The sequence below is a fragment of the Belonocnema kinseyi genome, chromosome 3 (genome assembly GCF_010883055.1).
Source record: "Belonocnema kinseyi isolate 2016_QV_RU_SX_M_011 chromosome 3, B_treatae_v1, whole genome shotgun sequence".
In the NCBI taxonomy this organism is placed as follows: Eukaryota; Metazoa; Arthropoda; class Insecta; order Hymenoptera; family Cynipidae; genus Belonocnema; species Belonocnema kinseyi.
Genome location: NC_046659.1, coordinates 86,336,175 through 86,355,972, shown reverse-complemented (window position 1 = coordinate 86,355,972; position 19,798 = coordinate 86,336,175). Strand labels below are relative to the sequence as shown.

At 32.2% G+C, this 19,798-nt stretch overlaps 1 protein-coding gene across 1 annotated transcript in view; it reads left to right on the top strand.

The window, feature by feature from the left end:
- The window catches only part of LOC117169596 (zwei Ig domain protein zig-8), a 672,873-nt gene extending 653,565 nt beyond the window's left edge, over nt 1-19,308 (top strand). The window contains exon 7 of the mRNA XM_033356046.1: nt 18,717-19,308. Coding sequence (XP_033211937.1) covers nt 18,717-18,823 — 107 coding nt within the window. The 3' untranslated portion in view covers nt 18,824-19,308. The remainder of the gene's footprint in view (nt 1-18,716) is intronic.
- The last annotated feature ends 490 nt before the right edge of the window (nt 19,309-19,798 follow it).

The following is a 19,798-nucleotide window of genomic DNA, read 5'->3' as shown; positions in this document are numbered from 1 at the left end:
CGGTCACCAGTATTTGACCCCCTTCATCCTGAACAACTTTTGTCTGAACAATTTTTTTGTACAATATCACTATTCTGAGATTTTTTGGTAAATAGATTAAAAATGGCCCACCCTGTAGAAAATAAATATTCTTCATTGAATATTCATCTTTTTGATTGAGAATTCAACTTAAAGCGTTTCAAATTTAATTTAATATAGTATAAACATTAATTTTCTTTAAAGAATTTATTCCATTATTTTTGTGAAAAATCTCTTTTTGATTTGCAACTACAGAATTAATTTATCTTTTGAGTGTATTTTCTTGATTTAATCGTTAGCAATTTCTTTGTTGTCGACGGTGTTCTTTATATCTGCAAAAAGAGCAAATAAATCGTTTAGGAAATATTCGAAATTGGTTTTGTAAGAAAGAATCCTTTTTAAAACTTGTATTTTCTAATGGCTTGGATTTTTGTTTATGACTTTAAAAACGTGACCCGAAACCTTTTAAAATAGAAGGGAAAATTGTTAAAAAGTCTCGATTTTAGGTGTAATAGGAATTTTTTTAATTTGAGGGGAGAGAAGAGTATTAATAAAAAAGAGGACATAAATGCAATAAGCAATCCTTAATTAGTATAGAATACACTATGGAGTACACTATAGAGGTCAGACACAGTAATTTACATTTTTTTATTTTTTTTAAAGAATGAAACTTTTATGTGCTCTTTGATCGGTTAGTTAACCACTTGAACCCTTTTTAACAACTTTTGAACTGAAAAATCTGACCCACTTCACTGTTGAAGGGGATTGAAACTCTGCAAATACTGGTAAACCAGAATTTGAAGCAGTTAAATAATGGAAAGTCGATAGCGAATATACTTTCTTTATATTTCTTCTTTCCTTCAAAGTAAATCATCCCTTATCTTTAATTTTTTACGTACGTGAATAATATAACTATTTAGTCAACTCATCTAATACTTACATTTCCAGTAAAATAAATTTATCTTGTAGTTATTTTTATTTAACCATAACAGAAGCAAAAATAGCGCTCTACACGCGCTGATATCACTGTTAGAAATTTCTGTATTAAGCTTAATACAAATGTATTGGAAGTTTTTTTCGTATACGTATATTAAATTTGAGATACCACCAAATTTAAAAGTTCAAACACACATCGAAAACTTAAAAAAGATGTAAATTAAATTTAATACGCATGTGTATTAAATTTCAGATATGTGTTTGAACTTTCAAATTTGGTGGTATCTCAAATTTATTATACGTATCCGAAAAAACTTCCAATACATGTGTATTTAACTTAATACTATAAAATCTCTCTTCATGTAGTTAATTGCAAGAAAGTCATTTAGGTATTTTTGGGCCTAGTTTTAGAACAATGTTTTTTTAATCATTTTTGCTCCTTTCTTGCATAGTTTGACCGCAGAATGCAATTTTTAAATAGATTTTGTGCGGTCAAAATTTGAAATTTCAATTTTTCGAAAAAATATTCAAAGTTGATATGATATTCTTGTAAGGCTATCGAAAAGTAACATTTTTCTTCTTATGTACTATGAACAACTGTGCAGAGAATTTTCGAGCCATGAAGAAATGTGTACTCAAAAATTTTCACAATAAGCTCACATTTAGTTTTTTTATCCAGAGTGTCTGACTAACAAACTTGGCATTTAGCTTAGGACACTAAAAGAGTGTACCAAAGGCCAATCTAATAGATTAATTTTTTTAAGTGATCGTGCTCACAGACATACAGGCTTAAAGCAGATAGACATACAGACACATTCGTAAAAACCTGTTTTCCAGATTCACGGGGTTTCAAAACGTAGACCTTTTGACAACAACTAGGAGGAGGAGGTGGGTCCAAATTTCCAAAAGTCCTTCTCTGATGAGAATGTAAAAATGATTTATTTGTCAGGAATAAATTTGTAGATCTTTTTCAAATGCAAAATTTTTGTGTACTCATCTTTCACCGTATTTTGCATAGTTCGGCCGAAAAATGTAATTTTTGGATTTTTCAATAAATTTCAAAAAGTTGCTATAATCTTTTAGGGAATTCAAAAAGCAACAATTTTCTTCTCTTGGCTTTTTTCATATCGTGCGTTATTTTGCTTAAAATGTTCCTTTTTCGTGTGTTTTTGGAATTTTGTAAATGCTATAACTCTGGTAATTTTCGATTTTATGAAAAAAGTCATGAGAATAAATTGTTCAAATTTTTAAATACTATGAATAACCGTACAGAGAATTTTTGAATTTCAAAAAAGTGGTCTCAAAAATATTGAAAATGTGCCCACTTTTTTAATGTTTTTCCAAAATATCTGGCTACCGAACTTGACCTTTAGTTTAGGACACAAAACGAATGTACCAAAGGCCAATTTAAAAGATTATTTTTTTCTAAACTTACCGTGTTCAAAAACAGACATACATACAGACACATTCATAAAAGCCTGTTTTTCGGATTCAGGGGTCTTAAATAACATAAGGGATATGTATCTTACCTCTTTATAAATTCCAAAGTAGATTCTATTTCTTTAGGATACTTGTATCGATACACATAATGGGAAATGAACGTGATCAAGAATGCTTCTAATACAGATGTACAGAACATCAAAGTTTTATTTTCTAGCACAACTGTGCATGTAGCATCGTCATCATACAATGATTTGCCTATAAAAAAGGCCATGAAAAATAACAAATTATTATAGAATGTTTTGAATGTTTCAAATTAAATGTACTTCACGTACTAACGTGAAGGTGAAAAAGCACCTGAAAAAGTGAAAAATTCAGGCCCCTATATATTGACAGAAAATGTGATGTCCTATATATATAATTTCCCACTCCGACGCCCCGTACCACATCTACGTTTATATTAGAGAGAGAAAAAACATATGAGACGTAGACCTGCCTTTATCTATTTCAGGACTCTGTCAAGTAATTTGGTAGCCCCGGGTCTTGCCTAAATATTCTGTACGGTTAATTAAAATAAAAAGATAAACAATACCTTAGAAATTTGTAGTTATAATAGATTGAATTTTAAGAACATTCATGTAAAATAACCTGTTTCAGATAGATTATTTTAAAAACTTGGTAACCTTGAATTCTTCTTGAAATTAAATTGAAAATGCTACAATAATAATCGTTTTGTGAGTTCAAAAATAATGTAAAAACTGTCAAAAATTTGAACAATATTTCTATAACATAAAAAATAATCATTTGTATTGCATACATAGGTACAAAAATTCATATTTTGAGGTTTTGTTTTTGTTGTAAATTTTTTTATTTTACTGTATTCAATAACTTTACTTACGTATGAAAACATATCCCCATATACACGTCTTGACAACGCCCAAAAACTACACAGGCTGCCACAATTTTTTATATCTATTTACAATCAATTATAATTAAATAAATTATAAAAAGTGCGATAACCGTCACATTATTGAGGTACTCGCGACACAAAGCACGACCCTGTGCTGCGCCAAATTTCACCCAACGAAAATATTCTCGACCAATCAGCTTTATCTAGAAAGAGATAGGTCTACGTTTCATATGTTTTTTCTCTCTCTAGAGCCCATTACCGTTGTCCACACAGCATTACCGGTGACCGGTCCATTTCTATATGTCGATGGGGTAAGCTCTCATCAGCTTACATGCTAGGGTCGACAGCGTTGCGCGACGCATGCGCTATCGATTAGTTTTAATACACATGGGTATTATTTCAGTTTTCATATACAAATATATTAATTTTGGTATACATAGTAAATAAGTTTAATATAAATGTGCATTAAGTTAATTTTCATTTACAAATGTATTAATTTTCATATACACCTTATGTATTAACGTCTATTAAAGTTCATAACATTTTTAACAGTGTAATATTTCTTATTTTTATTGCCTAATTATTAAATTAAAATATATGCTTCGATTTAAATTACAATAAAATATAATTAATAGATATTAATTTGAAATAAAATATATATTCACAGCTAAATTGGTTTTCAGTAATCTGTAACTTTCATTCAAATATACCTGATATTTTATCCCAGCAGGAATTACAAGCAAGAGTTAAAAATTACTAAGATAATTTGGGACTCTAGCTCGTAATAAGATGTTCTTAAAAAACATTTGAAATCCTGAGTCTTACTGTTGTCTTCTATTTTCGACTCTTCAATATTTGCAATTGAATTATATCATTTAAAATGGGAATCAAAAGTCAACTTTTTATTCTAAATCTTCCAAATTATAAAAATGTCGATTAAATTAAAGTTACAACTAGTTCATTCGCAAAACTTAAAACTTGCAGCATTTTTTATTGCAAATTTTCAAAATTAAAAGCTTTTTAATTTTATAGATGTATAAATAAAAAATCTACCATATGATTGATGTTATATATAAACAGTCAAGTTTTCAAGTCTAAACATTCCAAAATTTGGAAATTTCAAATTTAAATCATCAAAATTACTTAATTTGTAATTTTGAAACTAAAAAATAATTGATTTTTAATTTTACACCTTCAATAATTAAAACTCTTGAATTTTAAAGGCGTATGAATAAAAATTCTAAAATTAGGATGATTTTGAAAATAAGTCAAGTTTAAAATTCTGAATCTTCTAAATTGGAGAAATTTATAACGTGAATGGTCAAAATTACATGAATTTTTTATTGTTCAGTCTTAAAATTTAAAACCCTTCAATTTCCACAATGAACGATTACAAGTTCTAGAATTGCAAAGGGTTACAATTAAAAACTCCTGAATTTTAGAGATTCATAAATGAAAATTATTCAATTTGAATGATTTAGGACATCGAAAGTCATCCAGGCAAGTTTTGAAAATTCCAAATTAAAGAAATCTTTCATGTCAATTATCCAAATTAGATCAATTTCGTATTGTAAATTGTGAAAAATAAGAACTCTGTAATCTTTTAGATTTACAATTTAAAGTTTTACGATTTTGAAGCGCTGCAATTTAGAAATCTTCAATTTGATAATTATGTGATTGGAACCTTTTTTCAATAGTTTAATTTTGAAGAACAAAGGTTAAGATTTTCAAAAAATTTCAATTTCAACGGTTTAAAATTTAGAGTTCTTTAATTTTGAAGATTCAGAGTTGAACATTCTTCAATTTTAATAATTTGCCTTATTAATCATATCATTGAAAAATGTATAATCAACCATTCTTAAATTTTAATGATTTGGGTGATTTCGAAAACCAAAGTCAAGAATTTTCAAAATTACAAAGTTCTTAAATCAAAAGTCACTGTCACACTTTACAAATCTTGATTTTAGTAAAATTCTAGGCATTTTAAATACCCCCATAAACTGGACAATCGTGCTACTCAGACTGAAACACTTCTGGCAATTCGTCTAACTAATCAGGTTACTTCGCAAACATTAAAAATATATACTTTTCAAACATTAAAATAAAAATTCAAACTTATTAGAAAAAACTTTGTTTTAGAAATTACCTTCATTTTTTGGTGTGCTTTTCATTTGACTGTAAAAACATATTTGAAAATATGCAATATTCCCATTTGAATATTACATGGATCATACTCGCATTATTCATAAAAAAAAACTAGCTTTGAATTTGATCTCGAGTATTTCCACTTTATTTGGATTTATATTTATGTGGATCTCATTTCACGAAGACTTTTCTTCCCGTTAGTAGAGGAAGCATTTGTGAATTTTTTAATAATAGACCAACTAAAGTTTTTATTTTGATCAATTTAAGAATGGACATTTATAAAAAATATAAAAATTACAAAATAATACAATAACAAAATTAAATACCATGACAAATCAGACATATCAAATTTTGCATTTAAAATGGTAATTTTTCAAGCTGGAAATGGGAAGGGAGAAATTCTGTCGCACCCTATTCCTTTCCCAGCTTTATGCTAAATTAATTTAAATTCATAATAAGTTTTCAAACAAAAATTAACTTCAACCAAGAGGTTGAATTTTTAGAGAAAAATTATTAGAATTTTTTAATGAAAAGAGTGGTCTTTAGATTCCTTTTTACTGAAATGCTGTAAAGAAATTTTAATTGCAGATAATAATATTTAATTTCAATATGTTCAATAAATGCACGTGATTATTAAATATTTGTTAAATGAATTATTTTATTCGAAAATTTATTATCAAAACGTCTTTTCTATTCATGCATAACTTTTTTACTCTTAAATAAAGTATGAGATTATTACATATAGTAATTTTTATTTCATGAAAGGGAAGTCGCCTCTAAATGCCAATTTATTTCATTGATTGGTACGGTCAATCAGTGTCTCGATTTTGAATCAATTATTTTTAAAGGCCAAACAGTTTAATTTTAATTTTTTGAATCAGTTTGGGGTATGTCATTTACAATATGTACAACTAGTATAAAAGAGAAGTTGTAATTACAGAGATGTCAGAATGGATTGTCCGAGTTATACATGCAAGTATTTTAATTATTATCAATGTGTATTTATAACCGGGTATACTGCGACTATGGTCGGCTAAGTATGTATGTATATGTATATATGCAAGAATGGATGTGTGTGTATATATGTATATTACGAGGTATATTATGAATTTTCAACCGACTAGTTGAATTTTCGACTAAAAATTATATTTTTTTATCAGAAGTAGAATACCTTAATTTTCAATTTAAAAACTTATTTCTGATTAAAAAAAAACAAGGTATTTCAAAAAAATTATATTTTCAAACATAGAAATTAGCTTTCAACTAAAATGATGAATCTTGATTAAGACCATAAATGTATTTTTAAATAAACACTTCAAATTTCAATCAAGTAATTGATATTTTTATCAAAAGTCGAATTTTTAACGAAATAGTCGAATTTTTAAAGAAAAAGATTAATTTTTCACTAAAGACGAATTTTTAACGAGATTTGATCAATTCTTATTGATTTTGAACGACGTAATCATTAACTTCCACTAAATAAATCAGTCATTAGAATGAAGTAATCATTAACTTTACCTAATTAAAGCAGTTGTCTTGTATTAAATAAATAGTAACTTTCACTAATTAAATGTGTCCTTTTTATTCATCTAAGCCATAACTTTCCATGTGTTAGCGAGTCAATTATTGTATAATTATGGTATACAATTTTCTTACTGCAGGTATACCAAACACTTCCATGAACTGAAAAACAGTAATTTTGAATGACTGATTCGTTCAGAACTATTGACCGAATCATCTGTATAAAATACTGTTTTGTGAGTAGAAATGACTGATTTTTAATCAAAGCATGCTTGATTAATTTAATCATTCAAATTTTTATTGACGTACAATTAGACTGTACTAAACCAGGACCTGCCATAAGGACTCTTTTCACATGAATCCCCACATATATTGTTAAAGGGAGCCTTAAATGATCGGGAAAAGCTTATTTAGTAACAATTGACAAGCGGCAAAACGCGCGAATTATAAAATAAATAGATATCCCGGTATAATATTTCAGTCCCATTTTTATTCCCGTTTTCTCCCAATATAACTTCGACCCGGCTTACTCCCGATTTTCCCGTGTGGATGGCCACCCTGTAAACTCTGCTCGTTGAAATCTGAAGCTTCTTCCAACATCCGCATTTTCCCAGAGGTGATCATACTTTTATTAACTGAACAATAAAAATGATAAAACGGTCGGACGCAAAAGTTGTCCGAGTGCGTTTCTATGGCGAATAAAAATGGAAAATATGTGTGACATGCAGACTTAGTATGTGTAGCACAGCTTGAACCCATCCAGTAGTGACGACGTATTTCATCGGACAAGTGATGACGGTACATATCGGGTCAGACACTATAAAAGTTGAATACGTGCCTATTGCACATGTATGCTATGAAAACTCAACGATTATGTAATTTACACATGACTTACTCAATTTTCTGTAGATTGGTTGCAAAACTCCATTTCAAAAATTCCCTGACGAATTTGGTATTTAACCTGGCCATTAATATTTAAAGACCAAAATTCTAATCTTGCAATATTTTTAATAAAGCATGGAACATTTACTTGCGTATGCGAAATATGACCGGCAATAGCGATGATATTCCCTTGAAAGTACTTACCTTTAGAAGCCATAACCTTCTTCTAGCGACCCTCAAACTTTTGGAAGCACTCCCTAAAATTTAACTTTCTGAATAGAGAACAGCCGCTTCGTCTCATTCTTTTTTATTTCCGTTACGTTTTAAAATCGTTTTCCTTTTAGAGGTTACTTTATTTTAGGAAAGAGCATGAAATTACAGGGATCCAGGTCAGAACTGTGGGAGGAGTGTCGAAGTTGTCTACAGCTGTGTTTCACCAGAAATTTCTAAATAAGCTGCGATAAATGAATGGTCGTCGATAAGTGAATGTCGTCAGGAAGGAAATAGTCGAAACTTTTTTAATAAATCAGGCCGTTTCCTTTTTCTGCGTCACGTGAAAGCTTCAAAGCATCTTGGCAATACTCTTTGTTTACCGTCTAAACTTTTTGATTTGAACTTTTTTTCATGGTGCACGACACCTTCCTCGTTCTACATATTTTTAAGGAGTTTTGGCCATTAAGGCCAGACTAGATTGAGAGTCACTTTCCATTGAAAGATGACCCCTTTTAAATCGCTAAATCACTTTTGAATTTGAGTATCACGCATAGGCTCTATACTATGCACTTTTCGAATCAAAGCGATGTTTTCCGAACATGAATGGCCAAGTTTTTGTCAAAATTTAATGGACGCCGTCCGTGTCAATTAGTATGGAACCTGACAGAGGTCTTCCCTGAAGTGTAAATACACCAAACTCTCGCACTCAATCCAGTATCGGGGGTTGCCCTAAAATAGCATTGGACTGAATTTGAGGAGGTTGAGACGTAAACAGCCAGGGCCGCCTGAACCGTTTCCAATTGGAATGCATACTAGTGTGCAATATACATGACTGAGTAGTCGAGCAATGTAACCCTTCCAAGAAGTCTATCGCAACCGCTCTCTCCCTACTCCCCTGATAAACTGCGGGCGCCAGAAGTTCTAGGAAGGCCGAAAACGGAGGGACTGAAAACGAGAGTTAGGTATATTGATTTTTTGACAATAGCAGACTAGATACAAATTCGACGCAGAAGGTAGGATACTCTCCGCACAGACCTCGTATTCATGGTCTCCTAAATGCTAGCAGTTACAATTTGTCTATCTTACAACGCCTTATTAAACTCTAGCACAAAAGCCTCCCCTATTATGACTAGAGCATCATACACAAACTCATAATTTTGCTCAAATCAATTTTTACTTTTTAAAAACTAAAAAATACAATTAAATATTTTATAATATTAATAACAACAAAAAAAACTAATGAATGGAAAAGTTTGTAATTTAAAGTAAACAATTCTATTAATTATTCGCATTTATAAATTTTTTCTTAATGACTTCAGAAATCCTTATTTAAAATTCCTTTTCTTTTCTGGGTTGTGGTGGAGATACTAAGCCACTCTAGTAGTATCAGTGACAGAAACGTTTTTTGTACCATTTATTTCAAGCCTCTTGAGAGCAGACTGAGCAGTCTTCAAGACCACAATTCTAATATTTTAAGATTTTTAACTACCCATCTTTTATACATAAAAGATATTCATTTGAATTGATAAAATTTTAATTGATTATTCTCAGGGCTGCCACAACCTAATTTACTTGAAGAAAAAAATAGAAAATTGACATATTTAAATTGAAAAAGTAACTTATTTCTAACCCAAACAGTGTCTAACAAAATAATTCAAGTTATATTCGAAACAATTTAAACGAAATAATCAAAAAAAAATTAACCTAAAAAATTTCATTGTTTTCAGTCAAATTGAAGCAAATTTTAGGGAATTTAAGGAAAATCACATCAAGTCGATAACATTCATACAAATTCGAGGTAAATTAAAGAATAAAATGAATTAAAAACAACTAAAAATTCGAAAAAATTCAAACTATTGAAATCTACTCAAAAATGTTTGGAATCTATTTAAATACACTGCAAAAAGTTTCATGTAATTTTACCACAAAGATCATAAGACATAAAAATATCAGTGATTACTGTGAGAAATTTAGCAAAATTAGGTAGAAATAACACGATAGTGTAAAATATCACACAGATAGTAAAAAGCAGTTTTAGATGAATGGAATTTTACATTCGCCTTGTAAAATTACAGTGACGTTTTAAAACGCCGCATGTAAAGGTTTGCGCGTGCACAATGGCCGGCCCGGGTATTTTAAATCGCTTAATGTATGTTTTAATGAAATCGAATCGTAAGAATAATAAGATCGAGGCATCCTAACGGTAGGATGCCAACGCACACGACACGACTTGGCGGTACTTAACCAAATATATAAATAATAAAAAGCTAACCGAGAAGTTAGCGCCAGAAAAGTCTTGATCGCGGAATTGAGCAAGATGAAGCTAGTAGTTGGCCAAAACTAAAAGGTGCTCGCTCGCTTTACCAAGTCATGAAAGATCTATCTCGGGCTATCTACCTATTCTATCTTCATACTTTTCTCGCCCGAGATGGCACTTTCATGATTCGATGGAGTGAGCATCTTTTAGTTTTGGCCAACTCCTAGCTTCATCTTGCTCAATTCCGCGAGCTGAAACTTTCTTGCGCTTATTTCTCGGTTAGCTTTTTATTGCTTATATTTTTGGTTAAGTATCATCTACTCGAAAGCGTGCGTTGGCATCCTATCGTTAGGAGGCCTCGAGATATATAAATAAAAGGAGTCATGTTTTTATCAGGCAGAAGAAATTAAAGTTTTTGTTTGGTTTGCTATTACAAAACAAATACGCATCAAACAAGGTTATGATCAGTGGGCGAAATAGGCGCATCCTAATTTATATCAACTTTTGTGTAAACAGCCGTAACCTTCAGAATTCTTTTTTTTTCGCAAGCATGCTAAACATGCGAACAAATTTATTTAAGTGAAACACATTGCGCTTTGCCTTTGTGATTTACTCAAACCAGCACAATCCACGATCTCAATTCTAAAATATATCCGAATGCCGCTAAAATGTTGCACAATCTTGCACTGAATTCACTCGGAGGCCTCGCAGGTTATCAAAAGCCATCAAGCGTTCAACAGCGGAATTACAAGGATTTTGGAATTTTACTTCGCTGCCAGTTTGTCAGTTACACTTTACTCTAAAATTCCCACAAAAATCACTGGTATTTTTATGTGCTATGATTGTTGTGGGAAAATCACACGTTCATTGTAAATTTCATTCATTTATGGTAAAATTCCTTTAATAATCACTGTCAATTTACAAGAAACGTGTAATTTTACCAAAACTATCTTAGGAAAAAGTTACAGCACGAAATGTAATTTTCAGCAATATTTTTTACAGTGTACCCTACAACATTTTAAACTTTTGACATTTTTTGAAATTCGTTCAGACTTTTTAAAGCTGTTAAAAATTCCATAAAATATTTTCAAATACCTTAAAAGTTTTCAAAATAATGCAATAAAATTCAGAAATACACCTGAATTCAATAGTGGTTAAGCTATTGATTAATGAATTGATCTGACTAAAAATTCCCTAGATCTTGCAATTTCTGTTTAATGCATGATTTTTCCCTCCCATGTTTTCCCTTACCTGCGGCCACCCTCGATTCTCATACCTAAAAGGTTAAATTAAAACTTTTCTGATTATTATGTTTATTCAAAAATTTATTAAAATAATGGACACCCGTCAGCAGGCTGCCCATTAGGAATTTGAATTTTGCAAACTCTAACACTAGCCCCAAATTTTTTTTCAGGAAAACCACCATAATTTCTTTTATTTAAAACAAAAAATTGTTTAGAAATTCTTCTATGCCATTTAAGGTCTACACAAATGAATTTCCTTCATTTTAGATTTTTGTAAATACGAATTTAAGGTTACAAAATTCTTTAAATAAATTATAAGGGCTATCAAAGAGCAACCTTTGAAGCATAGGCTTTAAAAGCTTGTATTGAATTAACTAATTTTTTTATTCTTGTTCAATACAAACATTAAGAAAAATGTATTTAAATGATTTAAAAAAAAACTGTTTGGGCACGTTACATGAAAATTTGCCATTCTAAGTAAGGACAGCGGTACTTGCCTTGAAATAAATTTTAAACTGCAATAATAGCATGTCACATTTATTGAGAAACAATAACGAAAATATGCACGTTCGTTAGATGGCGATAAAAATGTCATTAACATATGTCATCTACACGTATATATCTCATTGAATCAATTAAATATTGTCAGAAATAAAATATGAGTTGCTAGACTATTATTTTGTTGACCTAATTAAATGTTCATTCAAAAATAATAATTTTAAAGTTAATTGAGAGAAAATGGATTCAAGGAATAATATTATTTTTCTCAGGGTAATTTATGATATTCTTAAATATCACTTTTTAATTACATTGAACAATATAAAAACCATTAATAAAATTTACTACTTTTTCTTAAAGAAAGAGAAAATTTAAAAAAAACTCGTTAATTTAAATTAGTTAATCAATTAATAAACTACTTACTCTTTTTGTAGATTTAACGGAATATTTTTATATCATTTTTCCTGATAAAAAATAAAGCCACTTTAATGAGAAACATTAAAAATTTCATTGAATTCTGGCCAATTCATTCGAATTATAAACTTTTTTATTCTCTTAAATACTTTGAAATTCTATCAGGTTTATTGAAAGTAATTCGAATTCCGTTGAGTTCACATCAAATTCGGTTTATTACTTTTCAAATCAATTAAATTATCTTGAACTCTTAAAAAATATTTTTTTGAGCTCTGTTCATAATGCACCTAGATTTAATTAAAAATACATTTATTTAAATTAAATTAACTTTATTTATATCTCAACATTGAATTTACTATAAAAATCTGCAAACCGATACTCTTAAGTGGTACTATACCAAACAGTGTAAAGCAGTTGAAGCACACTTTGCACTTTCGATTGATTGTCAACTCGAGGTTCTTTCCCTTCGAAAATAAAACTAAACACTTTTATTCTTTTTATGCCTTAGCTTGGTTAAGTGAACAAAGGAAGTGATTTAAATTGACGCAAAAATAAATGAAATAAAATGAGAAACGTTGGCAAAAGACTTTTGTCTTAATACGTGCATAAGTATGCAACGAATACATAAACGACGCTCTACTTTTGAGCACTTTTTGCTGAAGTGATGATGCGCAATATTAAAAACGCTTATATAGTTTAAGTCTTTGATCGCTAAAATATCGACCTTAGCATGTTTACTGAAGCGTAAGCGTCAATATAACCGCGAAGCTCGTCCAACATCGCTCGGAATTTCATATCACTTTTTTCCATAAATTCGTTCTAAACTTAACGCTTTTATACATAAAATGCAATCACCATATTCAACTCCTTATAATAACAGTAATAATAATAATAAATATCACCGAAAGTGTTCCGCTTTGAAGTCGCGGTAGGGCTTGAGCTCTCCTATTATGACTTTGACGGCAAGAGAAAAGGGACTAAATAGAACACCAAACCCCACCAATGAAAAATGGAGAATATATTAAAGATTTTGAAACGCTTGTCGCTTCCCGAGGATCGTCGGGGCGCCCCCTGGAGCCACAGCTGGGGGCCACATCATGCGGGACGGTGTCGATGATGAGCTGCGAGATGGTCAGGCAGATCTCACTAATCAAATAGCTGGACAGCAAGAACATCTGCAACAAACGGTAAGCAGTGGAACATCAACTGTGCCTGCTGAGGATGCTTTGGCTAGCGCTAGCTATTTGCAGCCAACCACCTCGACAGAAATACCGTGGGAGAGCATCAATTGGGATACCACAATGAAAGAGGAATTCGTGCGTCTCTATTACGAAAGTGCAAGGTTTGAAACGAAAATGGTAAAAGGATACAATTTAAGAACAAAATTTGCTGCAAAATATCCTAATATACAGAAACTCGCACTAAGAGGTCTTATCGCTAAGGCGAAGGACGTCAGGACTAATCTACACGTGACAGAAGATCGAGCGCTTGAGATTAAACAACAGGTTGATTTGGCGTGGAAAACCGACGGCAATGAACATCACTTAGAGGATGCCGCGTTATACGGTCAAGAAAGAGCAATTGATATTCTTCCTCAACCTATTAATGATCCAAAACCACCACATCCTCCAGAGGTGGATGGACTTATACAACAAGAGGCAGAAGCAGAGGTTCAGCAACAAAAAAATCGACGAAAATGGACATACCATATGAACAGAGATGTTATGCGCCTTTATTTTTTGTCAGATAAATGTGGGCAAAGTGTGAGGAGAGAACATCATAGACTCTTCTTACTTAAATACCCAGAGCTAGCCACAAAAATAAATGAGCAGAACCCGGCAGATCAAAAACGCTCAATATCTGTAAACAGACTGCTTTCGGCTGTTGAAATACCTGCTATCAAAATGGAAGCGGAACGGCAGCTTCCTATTGATGAGCTCGCCTTGGAAGATGTGGATAACGAAGACTTTATTGATGCTGAAGTCATAAGTGCTAAGGATAATGAACATCATGCACCGGATCGATTAGAACCACATCCGGATAATACCAACGATGATGTGGATAGGGAAATCTCAGAAAAACTACAGCACCTGGAAAGGAATTTTGGTCATGCTTTACTAGAGTTTAGATATGTAGAATCAACACTAAGGCATTCTCTACCCAAAATTTTAGTGCAATAGCCCTGAAATGCATCTAAGAAACATCACAGCTTTAGATGTTTCAGCGGTCTTGAAAAGGGCAAGTGATTGAAAAGCTCCAGGTCCGGACATGGTGCACAACTTCTGGTACAAGTACCTGACGAGTGTGCATCTTGCGTTGGCAAGGTGTTTCCAGAAGATCATTGAACACCGAGATCTGATGCCAGATTTTATGCTCCAAGGTACTACATATATGATACCAAAAAAATCAGACGCTCAAAATCAAGCTCGTAAGTATCAAAGGAACTTGCACATGGCATACATTGACTACAAGCAAGCGTTTCCTTCCGTGCCGCATGACTATTTGCTTGAAGTCTTAAAACTTTACAAAATCTGCCCACGCATTATTGACTTTCTAAGCCATTCGATGAGGCTCTGGGGTTCAAGAATCAAGTATTTTGATCATGGACAACCAAGGATAAACAGATCAATACACTTTACGACAAGTATATTTCAAGGAGACTCCGTCAGCGTACTATGGTTTTGTTTAGCGTTGAATCCATTGAGCAAAACACTAAACAGCATGTCTCATGGGTTCAGAATTCATGATAATTAAGATGGTCATCAAGTGACCTATCTTCTTTACATGGATGACCTGAATCTGTACGCTAGTTCAGGCCAGGAACTGCAGCAAGTGATCTATGTCACAAAACAGTTTTCGAATGATATCCACATGGAGTTCGGACTAGGCAAATATAGAACAGTGCATTTAATCAGAGGGGAATTAGGGACCAAAGAGTTAGAGAACGAGTTCGAAAATGACATCGAGGTAATGGCTGAAGGCGAATCATATAAATATCTGGGTATTCTTGAATCTAAGGGTATTCAACGTACGATAGTTAAGACAAGCCTAACGACTGCCTTCACTACGAGACTCAGATTAATTATGAAGAGTTTTCTCAACTCGGCAAACAAAATCAGGGCGATCAACATATATACCATCCCTGTCGTCACGTATTCCTTCGGACTCATAAGATGGTCAAACACCGAACTTGAAAAGTTAAACATAATTGTTCGCGTAGAAATGACGAAGCACCGAATGCACCACAGAAATTCAGCGATTGAATGGGCAGTTCTATCACGACATTTAGGGGGTAGAAGCGTTGTAGATGTCAAAAAACTGTGTGAGTTACACGTTATACAGTTGCGAGACTATTTTAACAGCAAACGAAATGTTTCGCTTTACAGTACCATCTGTCAAGCGGATCTTGAATACACGCCCTTAAATTTGTCCTCAGATGGGGCCATGAATATCAGGGCAGAAACCATAGAGGAATTAGAAATACAATGGAGGCAGAAAGCCATCCATGGCGAGTATCCCAACACGTTCGATCAAAAGGAAGTGGATACTGAGTCATCTAATATTTGGCTATGAAAGGGTGTTCTGTGGCCAGAGGCGGAAGGATTCGTCATTGCAATACAGGAAAAGGTTGTCAGCACCAGGAATTATCGCAAACACGTGTTACATCAAGACGTGGTTGACCGGTGCCGATTCATCGTTGCCGAATCCATTGAGCACATTATTGGTGGCTGTCAGGTAATAGCTCAGAGAGAATATACGCACAGACATAATGATGTAGCGGGCATTATACATCAACAACTTGCCCTAAACCTAGGACTCTTAAAATAATGGATGCCCTTCTATAGATACATTCCAATGCCCGTTTTAGAAAGCCAAGATTACATCTTATATTGGGATGTTACTATCCAAACGGATCATTACATCCAGGCCAATCGACCTGACATAAAAATGCGAGAAAAAAAATATGGAAGAGTCTACATCATCGACATTGCTTGTCCGCTTAATCAAAATTTGCAGTCAACCTATACAACCAAGATCCACAAGTATAGCGAATTAAGGCATGAAGTAAAGACCATATGGAGGAATGTGAATCATGCATCTATTCATCCCATTGTGATTTCGGCTACAGGCAATGTACACGCAAGATGCACTGAACATCTTGAACATTTAGGAGTCAGAATTTAGCAGCTTAGAATGCGGTTTTATTAAACACCTGTCGCATTGTAAGAAACTTTATTGACCATCGGGAAGCGAGCGACTAAAATTCCGTGGAGTGGCAGATAGTAGCTCTAAGAAAGCATCCAGAGGTGACTGTTGTCACCTCCAACGCTCGTGGCCGCTTGTAATTGTATACCTACAACATCATCGCAGGAGGTTTCAACCATCGTATTAAATTATTTGAATTAACTTATAACATTCTAATCTCATCAGTCACTTGAATTAGTTCGTGGCTATGATGTATAACCGGGTTTACCCAAATAAAAGTTTAATAAAAACACTGGAATAAATGAGCCTCGGTGGCTCAGTTGGTTAGACGCTACCTCAGAAGGCCGGGGTTCGATCCCTGAGTCGATACCTCTGGAAATTTTTTTATGTACCTTTACCGAGGTTCTGGTGGTTCGGAACCCATCTTAAGCTGCATATCCCCCCATCGTGTACTTGACTGCAACCCAGTCCATCAATGATGAGGTAAAAACTAGGCTTTGTCCAATATGTCGGGGCACACTGCTCTCATCGGATCACATGATTGCATTTAAAAAATGCGTCCGTGACTATATACCGGGACAGCCCCGTGTTAAATAATCAAATATAAAATCCAACTCTAACCAAAAATGCCTTCGACATGTTGGACAGTAACCATTTTAAGCCTGTGACAAAAATTAATTGTTTCAACAATTCATTTTTAATAATAATAATAATCAGAATTGCAGTATTCGTAAAAAATATCATTTTATTTTGTATACATCGACGTCTTTTTACGGCCTTGCGTGAGTTCGCAACAGTTTACGCTCGGCCATAAAAAGACTAGTTCGCTACCTTGGTGCACCATATTTGTACTGTTTTAAACAAATAATTTAGTTTTTGACTCAAAAATATAAATTTTCAACAAAAAAAAGAAGTTAAATTTTCAGTTTAAAAACTAATATTCAAGAAGAAAAGAAAATTTATTTTCAACAAGTTTAATTCAACCAAAAAATAGGATTCATTAACAAAATACTTAAATCCTCAAACAAAAATATGAATTTTCAATTCAGAAAAATGAAATGAATATCAGAATTTAAATTTATAAAATTTTTATTTATTATTCTGGACAGTTACGTGAAATGCATTCTGACTTTCATAACTTTCCCTGACCAACAAAATTCCCGGACTTTTTTCGGATTTATTCTGAAATTCGGTCACACTGAATATTTTTAACCGAAAAGAATTCACTTTAAACAAAAAAAGTTGATACTTTTTATTAGATTCTACTAACTAACTTCATATTATAGGTGTGCAGTCGTTCCCCATGCAGATTTGAGGCGCTTGAAATATTACATTTTTCGAAATATGGAAAGTGCCTCAAAGCCGCTTAATTTCCTTAGATTATTAAATTCTTTAATTCGAAATGACTTCTTTTTTGGGGAGACAAATTGAGCCAAAAGTCAAGTCGAATCTTCGACATTCGATTTACTCAAATAAGTCGAACTTCAAAGATTCGACTTGGCTCTTGACTCCGCTCCCCCCCCCCTCCCAAAAAAAAGAGTAATTTTTATATTTTTTTAAAGTAATAATGGAATCAGGCTGGAATCCAAATTTGTATTAAAAATTCGAACAAACGAAATTCAACCTAAATATAAAAAATATTAAAATAAATTTAAGCCAAAAACGAGAAAAGGAAGAAAAAGGACAAAAAATTAACACGCAAGGGGAAAAGAAGAAGTATTTTTAAAAAGGGAGGAAAGAGAAGAGTTCAGGAAAGACTGTGAAACCTGCAAGGTTCTATCTCAGTTACAAAATCTGAAAACTTATAACTTGCCCTCTCTGAGATAAAACCTTTCTACGTGCAAGCTCCGAGATAGAACCTTATTATGTGGAGACGGCGAAATAATGAGTATATTCATAAACAAAATACCTCGCATAGAAGTAATTTATTTAATTAGCCAGAAATGAAATTTTATCCCTGATTACACTAATTCAATGATAATCATTCTACGTTTTCCAACTTCTTTAACGAAATTACTGTTTCACATTTCAGGCGATAAAATGGCAGCGATTCTTCGCCGGAAAACATCAGGTGTGAAGAGGACGGCAGAAAGTTTGGTGCTAATTCTCATATTAAGCAGCGCCATTTTAGTGCGATAAACGTTTCATTCAAATGTCCATAATTATCATCATTTCTTTTATGTGATAGGTAGGTATTTCACAACTACGATCTTTTTTCACATCGAGGTCAAAAGCAATTGGACTGCACACTTTTCACAAAAAAAATTTTACGATTATTCAAGTGTCTATTCCGAGTGATTATACGCGACCCAGATTGTGTAAATATTGTTAATTGTATAATTACTCGGTAAATGAGCGATACTTATCGAGATGAGATTTGGCATTTTTATCTCTGTGTTAATGAAAGGTAATTTGAATAGTATAATTTTTCCTCTTTTAATAAAAATATATAATACTGCAATTAAAACACGGAAATCGTTACGTGTTCTTATTGTGAACTCGTTTTAATCGGATCTTTTAATTGGCGAGCCAATTCGAAATTAATGCATGGCTTACCAAATCCATATATAACCTTTATTGTATAGTAATAATTTTTTATAATTATTAATCAATTATTTAAAATATTCTACTAGTTTGTTCAATACTCTTAAATGTATTAAAAATAGCTTCTACTTTTTTCAACGAACTTGTGATTTTTCAGAAGAAGTATTTAAAAATCATATCCGCTATTTGAATAGAGAATCTAAGTATTATTAAATTTTTGTAAAAAAGAGTATAATTTCCAAAAACAAAGTAATGTGCGAATTTGATAACAATTCTATATTTTAAAAAATGAGTTTCGAGAACGGATAATTTTATTAAATAAGAAACAAAAGACAATTTTAAGCTAAATTGATTGAAGAAACTGCTTTTTTTAATATAAATTTATTTATATGATTCAAGCTCAAGACTGTTCACGACTTTACATTTCTCAATTTAAAACCGCACCGCTGAATTTAATCATGTAAATGAAATTCAGATTAGAATATCAACTACATGAAAAGGCACATAAAATAAAACTGAACAAGAAATCCTCCAGATTTATTAAACAAAACATTCTTTTCCGTAGCAGAG